Source organism: Jaculus jaculus, chromosome 8 (genome assembly GCF_020740685.1).
Source record: "Jaculus jaculus isolate mJacJac1 chromosome 8, mJacJac1.mat.Y.cur, whole genome shotgun sequence".
Classification (NCBI taxonomy): domain Eukaryota; kingdom Metazoa; phylum Chordata; class Mammalia; order Rodentia; family Dipodidae; genus Jaculus; species Jaculus jaculus.
The window spans coordinates 10,501,961-10,518,283 of record NC_059109.1 but is presented as its reverse complement, the minus strand read 5'-3'; the positions used below and the strand labels follow the sequence as shown (position 1 = coordinate 10,518,283).

Below are 16,323 nucleotides of genomic sequence, written 5' to 3'. Positions count from 1 at the left end.
CCACCCCTCCCGCCCTGTTGTTTGTTCAAGGTAGGGTCTCGCTCTAGCCCAGGCTGATCTGGAATTTACTATGTAGTCTCAGGGCGGCTTCATACTCATAGCAATCCTACTAACCTCTGCCTCCCTCCCGAGTCCTGGGACAAAAGGTGTGCATCACCATGCCCGGTCACTGGTCAGTTCTTGCTGGGACACTTTAGCATACTGGACCATGCTTCCCAGGGAGTGGGATGCTGGCCCGTGGACCTGGGTGAGCTGGGTGAGGTGGCGCTTCTGGGTGTTGTCTGGGAGTGGAGACAAGGAAGTGCTGAGGCCCAGTTTCGTGAAGTTTCCCTGACTGGCAGGGCTGGGCTGGACTCTGCCCCAGGCACACAGCAAGGGCCCTGCCACAGCAGTGCAGGGCGTGGCTGCGACCAGGCTCGCTGCTCCTTTGCATGCTGATGTCCATAGGTTGGTGATATGGACTGTTACCTTTAGAGTAAGTACAGTGTGTTTGAGGCGCAGGTCACCACCCCCCCCCGAAAGCAGCACCCTGGACATCTGGGCCTGTCACTCTCCCAGGGCAAGAGACCAAGGGTGGAGTGATGGCATGGGTGATGGATGGGGCGCAGCCAGCTCCCCAAACTGACTTCGGCTGGAGTCCCACGGGTGAGCCAGCGCCCCCTGCTGGCCAACAACAGCTCCTGGAAAAGCAGCTTGCAGAACTCTCCCGGTCAGCTTGTCCCCGCCTTTCTCACTTCCCCTTTCGCCTCTTTGGAGTTAGACGAGCATCCAGAGGCCACGGACATATGCTGTCCCAACACCAACTCATTGCGAGGTGGCCTGCATGTCCAGCTGGGTCACCACCCACACGGCGCAGGTGGGAGGGACACCCAATGGGCCAGTCTCACAGGGCACCGTGGTCGAAGTGGTCCTTTGAGTAAACACAGGGAAACAAGACAGAGGGAGAAATGACTTGTCTCCAAGTTAATTAGTGGCAGATCTTGGCCTGAGAGCCCGCATTTTTCCCTCTCACGTCCATATTCTTCTTAACACTGATTCACTCACCACAAGCTTATTCACTCAACAAATATTTCTCAGTTCTTCGGGCTGTGAAAGGCTCATACAAAAACCCAGGCTGTCACCTGGCCCTCAGGCCAGCTGGGCTGGCAGTGATCGATAGTAAGTGAGGGTAGATGCCCACCTGAGCTACAGAAGTGAGGGCAAATACTATAATGCTGTTTGGGCATGGTGGCACACGCCTGTAACCCTAGCACTAGAAATGGGTTGGGGGGGGGCACTGGAGAGATGGCTTAGTAGTTAAAGGCACTTGATTGCAAGCCTGATGGCCCAGGTTCAAATTCCCAGTACCCATGTAAAGCCAGATGCATAAGGTGGCGCATGCATCTGGAGCTTGTTACAGTGGCAAGAGGCTACCATATTCTTTCTCTCTCCTCTCTCTTGCTTGAAATAATTATATATATTAGAAAAAGAAATGAGAGCCGGGCGTGGTGGTGCATGCCTTTAATCCCAGCACTCAGGAGGCCAGCCTGAGACTACATAGCGCTGTGAGTTCTGGGTGAAACCCTACCAAGAAAACAAAAGAAGGGAAGGGAAGGGGAAGGGAAGGGAAAGAGAAAAGAAAGGAAAAAGATAGGTGAATACCACATGAAGATCATTGGATTTCATCCTTCCTCTGGACCAATGGAAGATTTCCAAGCAAGGAAATGATTTACTTGCAAGATGCTATGTGAGTGTGTGGAGTACATTGTACACACATGTGATTCATGTGCACTGGTGAATGAACCAGGGTCTTACACATGGTAGGCAAGCACCGTACCACTAACCTACTTGGTTTTGTGGTGGGATTTTTTTTTTAATTATTTAATTTATTTATTCATGAGGGAAAGAGAGAATGAGAAAGAGACAGAAACTGAAAGAGGTAGAAAGAGTGAGTGTGTTAAGGCTTCCAACCACTGCAAACGAACTCCAGACACATGCGCTACCATGTGCAACTGGTTTACGTAGGTCCTGGGGAATCAAACCAAGGTCCTTTGGTTTTGCAGGCAAGTGCCTTAACTGCTAAGCCACCTCTCCAGCTATTGTTTTTGGGTTTGGGGTGATTTTTCTTCTTGCTTTTGCTTTGTTTTTGAAAGGGGTCTCTGTTCTTTTTGAGGTAGGGTCTTATACTAACCCAGGCTGGCCTAGAACTCACTCTTTAATCCCCAGGCTGGCCTCAAATTTACAGCTGTCTTCACAATGCATACCTTTAATCCCAGAATTTGGAAGGCTGAGGTAAGGAAGATAAGATCCCTGTGAGTTCCTGGTCAGCATGGACTACAGTGAAACCCTACCATGAAATAATAATAATAAAGCAAATAATTCTTTTCCCCTCCTGAACCTTTGAAGAGTTGAGACACTTGTCCCTTTCTTCCTCAGTATTTCCAGGGTGCATGGCCTAGGGACAAGCAACTTTGTCTGCAACATTCTGGAATGCAGTGTTGATAAAATAATGTTATCTGATATAAGCTTTCTATTCAGTTACTGCCATTGTCCCATAAATGCCTTTCCTGGCACACTTATCCGCCAGTCCAGGATTATCCATGACCTATAAATGCCACTCCAAGACCCCACTCCAAGACTTCCCCCTCCTTTGGGGGGAGGGTGTTTAGAGGTAGGGCTGCATCCTACCTAGCCCAGGCTGACCTGGAATTCACTATGTAGTCTCAGGGTGGCCTCGAACTCATGGAGATCCTCCTACCTCTGCCTCCTGAGTGCTGGGATTAAAGGTATGCACCACCATGCCTGGCATAAAATATATTTTTTTAAAGGGGGTCTTGAAGCCAGATTTGGTGGTGCACACCTTTAATCCCAGCACTCAGGAGGCAGAGATAGGGAGATCTCCATGAGTTCGAGGCCACCCTGAGACTACATAGTGAATTCCAGGTCAGCCTGGGCTAGGATGCAGCCCTACCTCTAAAAATCAAAATATATTTATATATTTATTTATTTGAGAGAGAGAGAAAAAGCAAGGAGGCAGACAGAGAAAGAGAGGGAGAATGGGTGTGCTAGGGCCTCCAGCCAGGGCAAACGAACTCCAGACGCATGCGCCCCCCTTGTGCAGTTGGATTTACATGGGTACTGGGAAATCGAACCTGGGTCCTTAGGCTTTGCCGGCAAGCGCCTTAACCACTAAGCCATCTTTCCAGCCCTCCAAGCCCCCCTGTGAGCCTTTGCCCCTGTTCCCAATGGAGGAGGCTGGAAGTACAGCACCCACGGAGGCCACTCTGTCCACACCTGCATGGCCCACGCTGGATTAGGTTGCCATCCAGGTGGCTGCACTCAAAGCCTATGTCCCTGTGATAAGCAAGGGGGACAGACTACCTTTTCCATCTGGTTTTCTGGGGCTGGGATTCAAATGAGGCTGCATTTGCCTTTGAGCGGAAGCAGCTGCTAAGATCACTGCCAACCCTGTGGGGGTGGGCGTGAGGGGCTTGGGACGTAGGAGTGCTCCCTCTGGAACTGGGAGCTTCCCCAGGTATCACACAAGGCTACTTCCAACACTTCTGTGGGGCGGCAGGATGGCCTGAGGCCCCCTAAAAAGCCAGCACCCTGCCCAAACTGGTATTACAATCCATTCAGGAGATTATCTTTATTTTATTTTGGCTTTTCAAGGTAGGGTCTCACTCCGGCCCAGGCTGACCTGGAATTCATTATGTTAGTCTCAGGGTGGCCTCGAAATCATGGCGATCCATGTGCCTCCCGAGTGCTGGGATTAAAGGTCTGCGCCACCATGCCTGGCCTGAGATTATTTTTTCTGGGGTCTTGAGGGGTTTGCTCTGTGGGCACAGTGCTTTAGGATCATAAGTGCCTGTAATCTCTCCACTGGAGAGAGGAGGACCTTACATTCAAGGGCAACCTGGACTACATAGTGAGAACCTAATTATATCCATATTCACATCTGTATCTATCTCTGTATGCACTTATACATCATAAATTTAAAAAGTTGGGATGGAATTCCGTGATTTTTAAAAAATATTTTGGGGCTGGAGAGATGGCTTAGCGGTTAAGTGCTTGCCTGTGAAGCCTAAGGACCCCGGTTCGAGGCTCGATTCCCCAGGACCCACGTTAGCCAGATGCACAAGGGGGCGCACGCATCTGGAATTCGTCTGCAGTGGCTGGAAGCCCTGGCACGCCCATTCTCTCTCTCTGCCTCGTTCTCTGTCTGTCGCTCTCAAATAAATAAATAAAAATAAACCAAAAAATTAAAAATATATATTTTATTTTTATTTACTTATTTGACAGAGCCGGGGGGGGGGGTGCGAGGGGAGAGAGAATGGGCACGCCAGGGCCTCCAGCCACTGCAAACGAACTCCAGACACATGCGCCCCCTTGTGCATCTGGCTAATGTGGGTCCTGGGGAATCGAACCTGGGTCCTTTAGCGTTGCAGGCAAATGCCTTAACCACTAAGCCATCCCTCCAGCCTTTTTTTTTTTTTTTTTTTTTGAGGTAGGGTCTTGCTGTAGCCCTGGCTGACCTGGAATTCACTATGTAGTCTCAAGGTAACCTCCAACTCCCAGCGACCCTCTTACCTCAGCGTACCTAGTGCTGGGATTGAAGGCGTGCGCCACCCTGCCTGGCTTGCTTGTATTCTTTTTGTGTGTGTGTGTGTGTGTGTGTGTGTGTGTGTGTGTGTGTGTGAAGGGACACATGCGTATACTCTGTCATTGGACCTCAAACTCACAGATCCATTTAGTTAGCCAGGAAGCCCCAGGGATTCCCTGTCTTCCTCCTGTCTAGTGCTGGGGATTCCACGCGCATGACTGCACGCCCAGCATTCTCATATATTCGACAGAGATCGGAACTCAGGTCCTATTTCTTGCCCAGCAAGGACTTTACCTGCTTAACCGTCTCCTGGGCTGGGGTCTAGCTCAGTGGTAGAGCACTTGTCTAGGGTGTTCAAGGTCTTGGGTTCAACCCCAGGACCTCAAAACTAGCAAGCAGGGGCTGGAGAGATGGCTTAGCGGTTAAGGCACATGCCTGCGAAGCCTAAGAACCCAGGTTCAATTCTCCAGGTCCCACGTAAGCCAGATGCACATGAGTCTAGAGTTCGTTTGCAGTGGCTAGAGGCCCTGTGTGCCCATTCTTACTCATCCTCTATCTCTCTCTGTCTCTAAATATAAATAAATAAATAAATAAATAAATAAATAAATAATGTTCATTACCAAACCTGGCTTCCACCAAAAAAAAAAAAACTAGCAAGCAAAAGCCAGGCATGGAGGCACACCTCTGTCCAAGCTCTCACTACCTGCAAAGCTGAGTTTGAGGGCCTTTAATCCCAGCACTCCAGAGGCAAAGGCTGGAGGAGCAATGTGAATTTAAGGTCAGCCTGGACTAGAGTGAATCCCTACATCAAAAAAAAAAAAAAAAAAGCCAGGAGTGGTGGCGCATGCCTTTAATCCCAGTACTCGGAAGGCAGAGGTAGGAGGATCGTTGTGAGTTCAAGGCCACCCTGAGACTACATAGTTAATTCCAGGTCAGCCTGGGCCAGAGTGAGACCCTACCTCAAAAAATAAAAAATAAAAATAAAAAAACAAGGGCTAGAGGGATGGCTTAGAAATTAAGGCATTTTCCCACAAAGCCAAAGGACCCAGGTTCCGTTCCCCAGGACACACGTTAGCCAGATGCACAAGGGGGCGCATACATCCAGAGTTCGTTTGCAGTGGCTGGAGGCCCTGGGGCGCCCATTCTCTCTCTCTGTCAAATAAATAAATTAAAATAAAATATTTAAAAAAGAAAAAACAGTGGTAGCACACACCTTTAATCCCAGCACTCAGGAAGCAGACATAAGAGGATTGCCGTGAGCTCAAGGCCACCCTGAGACTACATGGTGAATTCCAGGTCTGCCTGAGCATGAATGAGAATCTACCTCAAAAAAAAAAAAAAAAAAAAAAGAATGAATGAATGGGGGACTGGGAAGATGGCTCAGCGGTTAAAGGCACTGGGAACACAGGCTGTGTTGTGTGGCTTGGAGGGTGACGAGAAGGTAGAGTGTCGGACTAGAAGGTGCGATGTGATTCAAGGCTTAGTGGGAAAGAACAGTGGACTGGGAAGCAGGAGGCCAGGTCACCGAGAACTTTGAAAGCCACCGCGAAATGCACTGCCGCGCTTCAAAGTGACAGGTGTGCACACCCTGTTGATATATGGAAATGTGTGTTTGGGGAAAGAAAAAAAAGTCGAATGCAAAATAGTATGTACAAACCGACAGCTGCGTAAACAGTTCCAGTCGGCTAAGTTCGGAGATCAAAAGGACACCTGCGGTGCAGCACAGGTCCCAATTCCTACTTTCCTATTTATTTTCCTGTACATTCTTAATGAAAACAAGAGTAAACCGGAGGTCATAGCCATATGCTCCATAGCCATAGGGGGTCACTTGCGGGTTCCTTTTTGTTTGTTTGGCTTTAAAACAAACAAAAAAAAAATATTTAAAACATTTTATTATTTGAGCTGGGCATGGTTGTGCACACCTTTAATCCCAACACTCAGAAGACAGAGGTAGGAGGATTGCTGTGAGTTCGAGGCCACCCTGAGACTACATAGTGAATTCCAGGTCAGCCTGGGCTACAGCGAAACCCTAACTCGAGAAGAAAAAAAAAAGCAAACAAACAAACAAAAATTTCTCTTTTTAAATATATATTTTTATATATTTATTTATTTGAGAGAAAGAACAAGGCCGAGGAAGAGAGAGAGAGGGAGAGAACGGGCACACCAGGGCCTCCAGCTACTGCAAATGAACTCCAGACGCATGTGCCTCCTTGTGCATCTGGCTTACATGGGTCCTGGGGAATAGAACCGAGGTCCTTTGGCTTTGCAGGCAAGCGCCTTAACTGCTAAGTCATCTCTCCAGCCCAACATTTTCTCTTTTTGGCTTTTCATCTCTCCTGAACTTCCAGGTCTCTGCTCTGGTAAGCGCCCTCATCTGGCCCTGCTGGTCTGAGATGGGGTCGGGAGTCCGATTCCTCCCACATGCCCTCAGTCCCCTTCTGTGAGGCCAGAGCTCTCTATATTTTCTCCTTCTTCCTTCTCTTAACCTAATAAAGTCTCTTAAGTTTTCTTTTTAAAAAAGTCTTTATTTTTATTCATTTATTTATTTATTTATTTTTTGGTTTTTTGAGGTAGCGTCTCACTCTGGCCCAGGCTGACCTGGAATTCACCATGCAGTCTCAGGGTGGCCTTGAACTCATGGCGATCCTCCTACCTCTGCCTCCCGAGTGCTGGGATTAAAGGCGTGTACCACCACACCTGGCTAAAAAAAAAAAATGTATTTATTTTTTGAGAGAGAGAAAGAGGGAGATAGAAAGAGAGAAAGAATGAGCACATCCAGGCCTCTTACCACTACAAATGAACTCCAGACAAATGGGCCACCCTATGCATCTCGCTTTACGTGGGTACTGGGGAATCGAACCCAGGTCATTAGGCTTTGCAGGCAAGCGCCTTAACCACTGAGCCTTCTCTCCACTGGCTTGTTTTTATTATTTAAAAAAATTTTTTTAAATTTATTTTGGTTTTTCAAGGTAAGGTTTCACTCTAGCCCAGGCTGACCTGGAATTCACTATGTAGTCTTACGGTGGCCTCAAATTCTCAGTGATTCTCTGACCTCGGCCTCTCCAGTGCTGGGATTAAAGGTGTGCTCCACCACACCCGGCCTGGCTTCTTTTTAATTGTGACCCCATCTGTCTGTCATCGATCTTCCTATTCACTGGGTCTATATTTGCTGTCACCCCACAGTCAACACTCATGGCTTTTCTAGTCATTCTCAGGTAAGCACACACGGGTAACATGTTGACAAGCCCATATTTCCAGCTGAGGTCAAACAGAAACTTTGCCTTTTTGGGTTTTTTTTCTCTTTTATTCTATTTTAATTTTGTTTAGGTTTTTATTTATTTATTTGAGAGCAACAGACAGAAAGAGGCAGATAGATAGAGAGAGAATGGGCACACCAGGGCCTCCATCCACTGCAAAGGAACTCCTGACGCGTGCGCCCCCTTGTGCATCTGGCTAACGTGGGTCCTGTGGGATCGAGCCTCGAACTGGGGTCCTTAGGCTCGACAGGCAGGCGTTTAACTTCTAAGCCATCTCTCCAGCCCTTGTTTAGTGTTTTTGTTTTTTTTTTTTTTCCTCCACGGTAAGGTCTCACTCCTAGTCCAGGCTGACCTGACATTCACTCTGTAGCTTCCCGAGTGCTGGGATTAAAGGCGTGCGCCACCATACCCAGCTGGCTCCAACTTTTGAGAACACAGCCATTGTAAATCACAAGAAATATGGGCGTAGCGGTTCCAGGCCTTTAATCTTAGTGCTGGGGGTGGTGGGGGCAGGATGATCAGGAGTGCTGGGATGATAAGCATGTGCCATCCACATCTGGTTTATGCAGTAGTAAAGATGGAACTCAGGGCTTCATACAGTCTGGGCAAACACTCTACCGCTTGAGCGATATCCCCGGCCCATGTTCACCTATTTTTTTAAAAAATATTTATTTATGTAAGAGAGAGAGAATGAATATGGATGCACCAGGGCCTCCAGCCATTGCAAACAAACTCCAGACGCATGGGCCACCCTGTGCATCTGGCTCACGTGGGCATTGGGGAATTGAACCCGGGTCCTCAGTCTTTGCACCGACTGCCTTAACCGCTGAGCCATCTCTCCAGCCCATGGCCACCTGTTTTAGCTCATGAGTTAGTTTTCTCACCAGGGTGCATAGCCACGGCCATGGCCTCAGTGTCTGGAGCCTCATAGCAGGTGCCCGGCAGGGATTTGGAGAGTGATCTGCCCGGCTCTCTGTGACCCTGATCTCTCTTTCTCTTGCCCCTTTCAGAATGCCCAGGAGAACCATGGGCTGGCTGTGCCCACCCCCTCTGTCCCAGAAGACTTTGCAGATAAAGACCTGACAGGTAAGAGGACGCTGGTGTTGTGGCTGCCATGTCTGTCTTTCCTTCCTCTTTGGATCCCGTTGCAGTCAGATTCGCATTGCCAGCAGAGAACACCCGACCAAAAGCAGCTTGTGGGAGAAAAGGGTTTATTTTGGCTTACAGACTCAAGGGGGCTTAGCTCCAGGACGGCAGGGGAAAACATGGCATGAGCAGAGGGTGGACATCACTTCCCGGCCAACATCAGGTGGACAACAGTTGCAGGAGAGAATGCCAAAGACTGGCAAGGGGACACTGGTTATAACACCCATACGCCCACCCTCAACAACACATGTTCAACAAGGTTCCAATTCTGAAATCACCACTCGCTGGGGACCTAGAATTCAGAACACTTGAGTTTATGGGGGACACCTGAGTCAAACCACCACAGGCCACCCTGAATTCTGAAGCCAAGCACCCGGCCCATCTTCCAAGCTGCTAGCAAGGTCAAGTTCCCTAAGGTCTTTCGACCTCGACCGCTGGCTGAGGTGGGTGGGAGAGTTGGCTAAGGACCATGTGAGGGGCCAGAACCGGATTGAAGGCAGCAGGAAGTGTCCGTGAGAGCTTTGAGGTCAGACAAACCTGGCCTTATTAGCTTTGTCCTTGGACATGTATCCTCCACCTTACCACTTCATCGCTATACCTTCTGATGAACAATAGGGGGCAGCAGTGTCAATTTGGGAGGAGTGCATGAACCACGGCTTGGGCATTGGAGAGATGGCTCAGCGGTTATAGGCTCTTTTTAAAAAATCTTTTAGGGAGCCGGGCGTGGTGGCGCACGCCTTTAATCCCAGCACTCAGGAGGCAGAGGTAGGAGGATCGCCGTGAGTTCAAGGCCACCCTGAGACTACAGAGTTAATTCCAGGTCAGCCTGGACCAGAGTGAGACCCTATCTCAAAAAAAAAAAAAAAAAAAAAAATCTTTTAGGGCTGGAGAGATGGCTTAACAGTTAAGGCACTTGCCTGCAAAGCCAAAGGACCTAGGACCTAGGTTCAACTCCCCAGGACCCACATAAACCAGATGCACAGGTGGTGCATGTATCTGGAGTTAATTTGCAGCGGCTAAAGGCCCTGGCACACCCATTCTCTCTCTCTCTCTCTCAAATAAATAAATAAACATATTTTACCAAAAAAATGTATTTATTTTTTATTTATTTATTTATTTTTGGTTTTTCGAGGTAGGGTCTCACTCTGGCCCAGGCTGACCTGGAATTCACTATGTAGTCTCAGGGTGGACTTGAGCTCACGGTGATCCTCCTACCTCTGCCTCCCGAGTGCTGGGATTAAAGGCATGTGAGAGAAAGACAGAGAGACAGGGAGATAGAATGAGCATGCCAGGACCTCTAGCCACTACAAATGAATTCCAGACACATGTGCCACCTGTATATCTGGCTTATGTGGGTACTGGGGAATCAAACCTGGGTCCTTAGGCTTCTCAGGCAAGTGCCTTAACCACTAAGCTATCTCTCCAGCCTGTCTTTTTTGCTGTAGCCCAGGCTAACCTGGAATTCACTGTGTAGTCTCAGGGCAACCTCAAGCTCATGGTGGCCCTCCTACCTCTTCCTCCCGAGTGCTGGGATTGAAGGGGTGCGCCACCACGCCCAGCTCCATGTTAGCTTTTCATTCATGGCTTCCCGCCTCAGCATCCCACATGCTGGGATCATGAGTGGGGGCCACCACATCAGGCTAGGCTGTTCTGCGTTTCTCAGCTTAGAGGACAAACACAGTGGTTCCATTTATCAACTGCCTCCTGTGGCCAGCTACGTGGTCTTATGTGAATTTATTTAGTATAAGCTACAGGACCAGGGATAGAGGGCTCCCTAGGACAAGATACTCAGAAAAATGAAAGCCATCCCCAGAACAGCTAGCTGCTCCCACGCAAGGTGTCCACGAGGAAAGGCCTGAGAGATCCAGGGCGTCTTGGCTCCTCACCCCTGTGCTGGGTGAAGACACGGTCAAGGCCACTCCTCAGCCCTCCATGTTTCTGCCTCTCCCTTCTTTCAGGTACCAGCTCGCTAGTCAACGGCAACCTCCGACTGTACAGCTCCGTGGGTGACCTGAGGCCTGGGCACTATGGCTCTGAGCCACCCATTCCCCCACCACCCCCAGGGCCAGCTCCAGGGCCACCGCAGGACGCTTCACCACCTCCAGGGGAGTCCCCGCCACCACCTCCACCTTCAACTGCTCCCCCTCCCCCGCCCCTGCTGCTGGAACCCCCTCCGCCACCCCCACCCAGCACAGCCCCACCTCCACCCCCAGTGTTGGACACCCTATCTCCCTCATCTGCCCTTTCCCCTCCTTCCACACCCACCCCTCCTGACTTCATTCCCCCAGCGCCACCATCGGCTTTTCTGAACCCCCCTCCACCCACTTTGCCAGCCCCCGCACCCCCAGCTCCAGTCTCTCCTCACACAATGGGGATGCGGGTCTTTCCCCCTGCAGGTGTCACTAAGTGGAAGTCAGAGGTGACGCTAAATGGTAGGCCCACAGAAGCCCCCAGAAAGAGCCCTCCCAGGAGCCCTGCTGAGCTCAAGGGAAGCCCTACAGGCCCTAATCCAGAGCCCCACCTCACGTTTCCCCGTTCATTCAAGGTGCCTCCCCCAGCCCCGGTCAGGACCTCATCTATCCCAGTTCAGGAAGCACAAGGAGATCCCCCAGAGGAAGAAGGGACCATCAGGAAGGCCCCTGGCCGCCTCCCACTGCCTCCCAGCTTCCACATTCGCCCTGCATCTCAGGTCTACCCAGACAAGGCCCCTGAGCCTAAAGACCCCAGGGAGCTCAGCACTGAGGCCCCGGGCAGCCCCAAGCTCAGGCAGCAGTCTCAGACAAATGGACAGGCTGGAACCCCACCCCCAGCCCCTCCCTTGCCTCCACCAGCTCCTCCTCTCCCTCCCCCAGCACCCCCACTGCCCCCAGCCCCTCCTGGGCCCTCTGCTGAGCAGGCGGCCCCTCCATCTGCGGGGCTTATGAAGACCCCCAAATCCAGCTCACCTGCCCTCAAGCCCAAACCCAACCCCCCCAGCCCAGAGGACACAGCCTCATCAGAACCTGTGGACTGGAGGGACCCCAGGCAGATGGAAAAGCTTCGGAGTGAGCTGGCCGCCTATCTCTGTGGCACCAAGAGAGACGACCGATCAGGCAGTCACAGAGCAGGCCCCATCCCCACCGTGGCCTTGAAGGACAAGGAGGACAAGAAAGGCCCCAGTCTGCCAGAGAAGGCAGCTCCCCTGAGCCCGCCCGAGGAAATGCCCCTACGTGCTCCTGAGGAAGGCCCCTGCCACACCAGTGCCCCAGAGCCGGAGGCCACCGGCAGCCTGACCCTCCCGCCTGTGGACTACATCTCCCAAAATGCTCCAGCCCCCAGCGTCCGGCAGATCAGAAATGAGCTGGAGGCTCGGTTCTCCTCATCATCAGAGAAGGAAGCCAAGCCCAACCTTCCTTCTCTGCCTCCCAAGCCTCGACTAGAAGGAGGAAAGGTCTTGGAAAACGGGACCCACAATGGCAAATTCCCTAAGCCTGTGGACACTGCCCTTCTTCCAGCCACACCACTCCAGTCCAAGGCCACAGCTGGGCCAGCCACACCACCCAAGACCACACATGGACAGGCCACGCTACCCAAGGCCACACCACCAAAGGACACATCTGGGCAGATCACACCACCCAAGACCATACCTGGGCAGATCACACCACCCAAGACCATACCTGGGCAGAATACACTACCCAAGGCCATACCTGACCAGATCACACCCCCCAAGGCCATACCTGAACAGGCCACACCACCCAAGACCATACCTGGGCAGATCACACCACCCAAGGTCTCACCTGGACAGGCCACACCTGAACAGATCACACCACCCAAGGCCATACGTGAACAGGCCACACCACCCCAGGCCATGCCTGGGCAGATCACACCACCCAAGGTCTCACTGGGACAGACCACACCTGAGCAGATCACACCACCCAAGGACAAACCTGCACTGGCCACAGCACTCAGGGCCACACCTGCCCTGACCACCCCGTCATCTCAGCTGGTGGCAGAGAACCACCAGCAAGGTAGGCAGCCAGAGAAGCTGGAATCTCAAGAAAGTGCAGCGTCCTCCCAGCTAGAAGCAGAAGGGCCTTCATCAGAGGCCACCAGACCGCCCACAGGCCGACCCCGGCCACCCTCACCTCCTGCCCTCCCACCAAAGACGTCCCCCATCAGAGAAGAGGTGCCCTTTCTCTACAAGCCCCACCGCAACCAGAACAGCCCCAGCCGTGAGATTGCTGTCGTGATGCCCACGCTGGCCAGAGCAGAGGCTGCTGGGTCCGTGGAGGCGAAGGAGCCCCAGAGCCTGCCAGCTAAACCCCTCACCCCAGCGCAGCCTGCTGACCCGCTCCTCAGACACCCCGTGACCGGGGAGGTGGTGGAGCGCGGCTCCCCGATGGCCCTGCTGCTGGCAGCCAGACAGAGGGCACAGAAAGCAAGACCTGGAGGTATTGCCCTGGGGCGGTCCTCCCTGCCTGGGAGTCTCCGTGGTCATAGCAACCAGCCGGAGGCCAGCTCTGACAGCATCTTTTACAACTCTGGCCGGCCCAACTCCTTCCTGGTGGTCCCCAAGGTACCGGGTGAGGCTGAGAGGGACTCCCAGCTGACCTCAGCCCGATCCACTGGATCCAGTCCATGGAAGCCCCGGTCGGCAAGAGACGCAGAAGGACAGGAGCCAAGACACAGGCACAAGTGGACAAATGCCGAGAGCCCGGCCCGTGTGGCCTGGGAGAGACCCTCGCCCTCCAGCCTCCCCCAGGGCCGCGCGCTCCCCAAGTCTTTCTCTTCTCCGCCTTCCCCTTCCCATAAGAGGAAGGAGGAAGAGGTGGAGGAGGTGGCGGTGGACTTGGGCTTTGAGATCATCCCCCCGCCGCCGGAGTTCAGCAACGACCCCGAGCCCCCCGCCCCGGCCCTCCAGTACGCGAGCCGCCGAGGGTCCCCGCCCAGGAACGGCGGCGCGGACCCGGGGCGGCCCCTGGACGCCCGCGGCCTCTGGCGCTTCCCCGGCGCGCACGGCCCGGCAGCCGGGAGTCTGGGGGGGCGCTGGGCGGGCGGCGGCCGCTCGCTCATCAAGAAGCGTCTGTACGTCGGGGACCCCCCGCGCGGCGCCGGCGGACGCGGCCTCAGCACCCCCAACTGCTTCGGGCCGCCGCAGGCCCCCGGAGCCCCCGAGAGGCGGCGCGTCCACTCGGCGGGCCGCGCGGCCCCGGGCGGTCCGCACGCGCGCAGGCGGTCGCTGGAGAGCGGCGGCGCGCGCGGCCCCGCGGAGGCCAAGTTCAAGGCTCCCGGGGGAGGAGGAGGAGGTCCCGGAGGAGGCGACTACGGCTTCACTCCGGCCACGGGCAGGTAAGCTGGGGGACGGAGGGGCGCGGTGGGGGGCGGGGGGAGGGCAGGAAGCCCGGAGCGGGAAAGCTGGATGAGAGGTGCATGGTGCATGGACTCCCCGCCCTTGCAACACAGATCTTTTTTTTTCTTTTTTCTTTCTGCCAAAGCCACGGCCATCGCCTGGGGCTTTGCTAAGAGAAAGCGGGAGGAGGCCACCTGGACAGGGCGCTCTTGGCGCATTCCCCTCTCTTGCCTCCTCTCGTCCTCTGGAGTCCCAGGTTCAGGCTAAGTGGATTCAAGGTGGGGGCACCTTGTGGCCCTTGGCTGGAGAAACGGATCCAGGCCCACGAAGGGTTCTGAGAGTGGAGGGTACCAGGTATAGTCCCCTGGCCAGCAGGATCTGAAGGGGAAGGGGTAGCCATGCGTCTGATGTAATGGGTCTCTCCCCTGGGCTTCCGAAGCTCAGCGCTGAGCTACATCTTTTATTTATTTTTTCTTATTTTTTTTGTTTATTTTTATTTATTTATTTGAGAATGACAGAGAGAGAGAGAGAGAGAGAATGGGCGCATCTGCGCTTCCAGCCACTGCAAACGAATTCCAGACGCGTGCACCGCCGCCTTGTGCATCTGGCTTACCTGGGTGCCGCGGAATCGAGCCTTGAACCGGGATCCTTAGGCTTAACAGGAAAGCGCTTAACCCCTAAGCCATCTCTCCAGCCCTATAATTTTATGTGTATTATTTAGTTAATTAGTTACTTTGTGTGTGTGTGTGTGTGTGTGTGTGTGTTTGAGGTAGGGTTCCATTCTAGCCCAGGCTGACCTGGAATTCACTACATAGTCGCAGGGTGACCTTGAATTCACTGCGATCCTCCTACCTCTGCCTCCAAAGTACTGATATTAAAGGTGTGGCACCACCATGAATCCCTCTCCTCCCCCCCACCGCAACATCTTTTACTTTTGTGCCCTGGGGAAGATGGTCATGGTGGTGGCCACCTTTGCAAATGAACCTCTCCCCTCTCTGGCTTTGCCTAGGTCTCCTCGTGGCCCCGCCCATTACGGAAGCCCCATCAATACGTTCACCGTGAGGCCCGGGACTCGCCACCCCATCTCCTATGCCTACTCAGGGGCCCACCGGAAAGCCACGTCCTGAGCAGGGTTCCCGCGGCTGCTTCCTAGGGATTGGATCTGGGCACTTGCTTGTTTGTGGGAGGGGTGGGAGGGAGGGTTGCAGCAGGTGTTAGAGGGTGCCAGCTCAGACGTGGGGAAGCCTTTGTCCCTGAACCCGCTGTGAGTGGGAACAGCAGCAGCCTGAGGACGATGGGGAGGACATTTGCTCACCACAGCCCCAGCTTGGACTATGTGGACTGTCCAGGGTCTGAGAGCAAGGACGAAGGAGAGGAGGGGCCTTTGGGCAGGGCCCTGTGTTTCCACTATCTGGTCCTATCTGCTTCAGCAAGAGTTCTTTAAAGCCGTTTGGCAAGCCCGACCTACTAAGCAGGTTCTAAAAGAGGAGATGGGCACCAAGTCTGAGCTGTCGGGCCCTCACTAAGGGCTGAGGCCCAGCCTTGTCTCAAGTGGGTGCAAATAGATCTGCAGATAGATCCCTTTAGCCTCCACCTGTTGCCACCAAGAGGTGTTACCTGGTTTTCCTGTCATGCTAAAGTGGCACCAAGACTGTGCATGCACCTCGTGTCCAGAGAGTAATGGAACAGAAGCCCCGTACATTGGCCCAAGCCAGGGATGTGTTCATTTCCCGCCCCCCTCCGCCCTGGCACTTAGCCTCATGGAGTTCCAGAGAGCACTTGGGACAGAGTGAGATTAAGGCTTGCTTTCACATTCAGCTTCATGATGTGGGGGATAAGCCTCAAGGAGCCGTGAGGTCTACAATGGGATTGGGTCCCGGGGCTGATTATCCCTAACATGATACTACCAATTCCTAATACTAAGGTTCTAAGATTTGTAGCCAAGGCGCTAAGAAGCCTTGGAGAATGGAGATGATCAATGGGTTTTGAAGCCAGGCGTGGTGACTCGT

At 53.0% G+C, this 16,323-nt stretch overlaps 1 protein-coding gene across 2 annotated transcripts in view; it reads left to right on the top strand.

Annotated features, from left to right (window-relative positions):
• Nucleotides 1-15,493, top strand: part of C8H6orf132 (chromosome 8 C6orf132 homolog) — a 46,362-nt gene extending 30,869 nt beyond the window's left edge. Inside the window, exons 3-6 of one of the 2 annotated variants that reach the window (XM_045155750.1) lie at nucleotides 8,850-8,925; nucleotides 10,944-12,769; nucleotides 12,815-14,313; nucleotides 15,324-15,493. In XM_045155750.1, the coding sequence (XP_045011685.1) occupies nucleotides 8,850-8,925; nucleotides 10,944-12,769; nucleotides 12,815-14,313; nucleotides 15,324-15,441 (3,519 nt within the window). In that variant the 3' untranslated portion in view covers nucleotides 15,442-15,493. Of the gene's footprint in view, nucleotides 1-8,849; nucleotides 8,926-10,943; nucleotides 14,314-15,323 lie in introns of both variants that reach the window. The other variant, XM_045155749.1, reaches the window with a different exon arrangement.
• The last annotated feature ends 830 nt before the right edge of the window (nucleotides 15,494-16,323 follow it).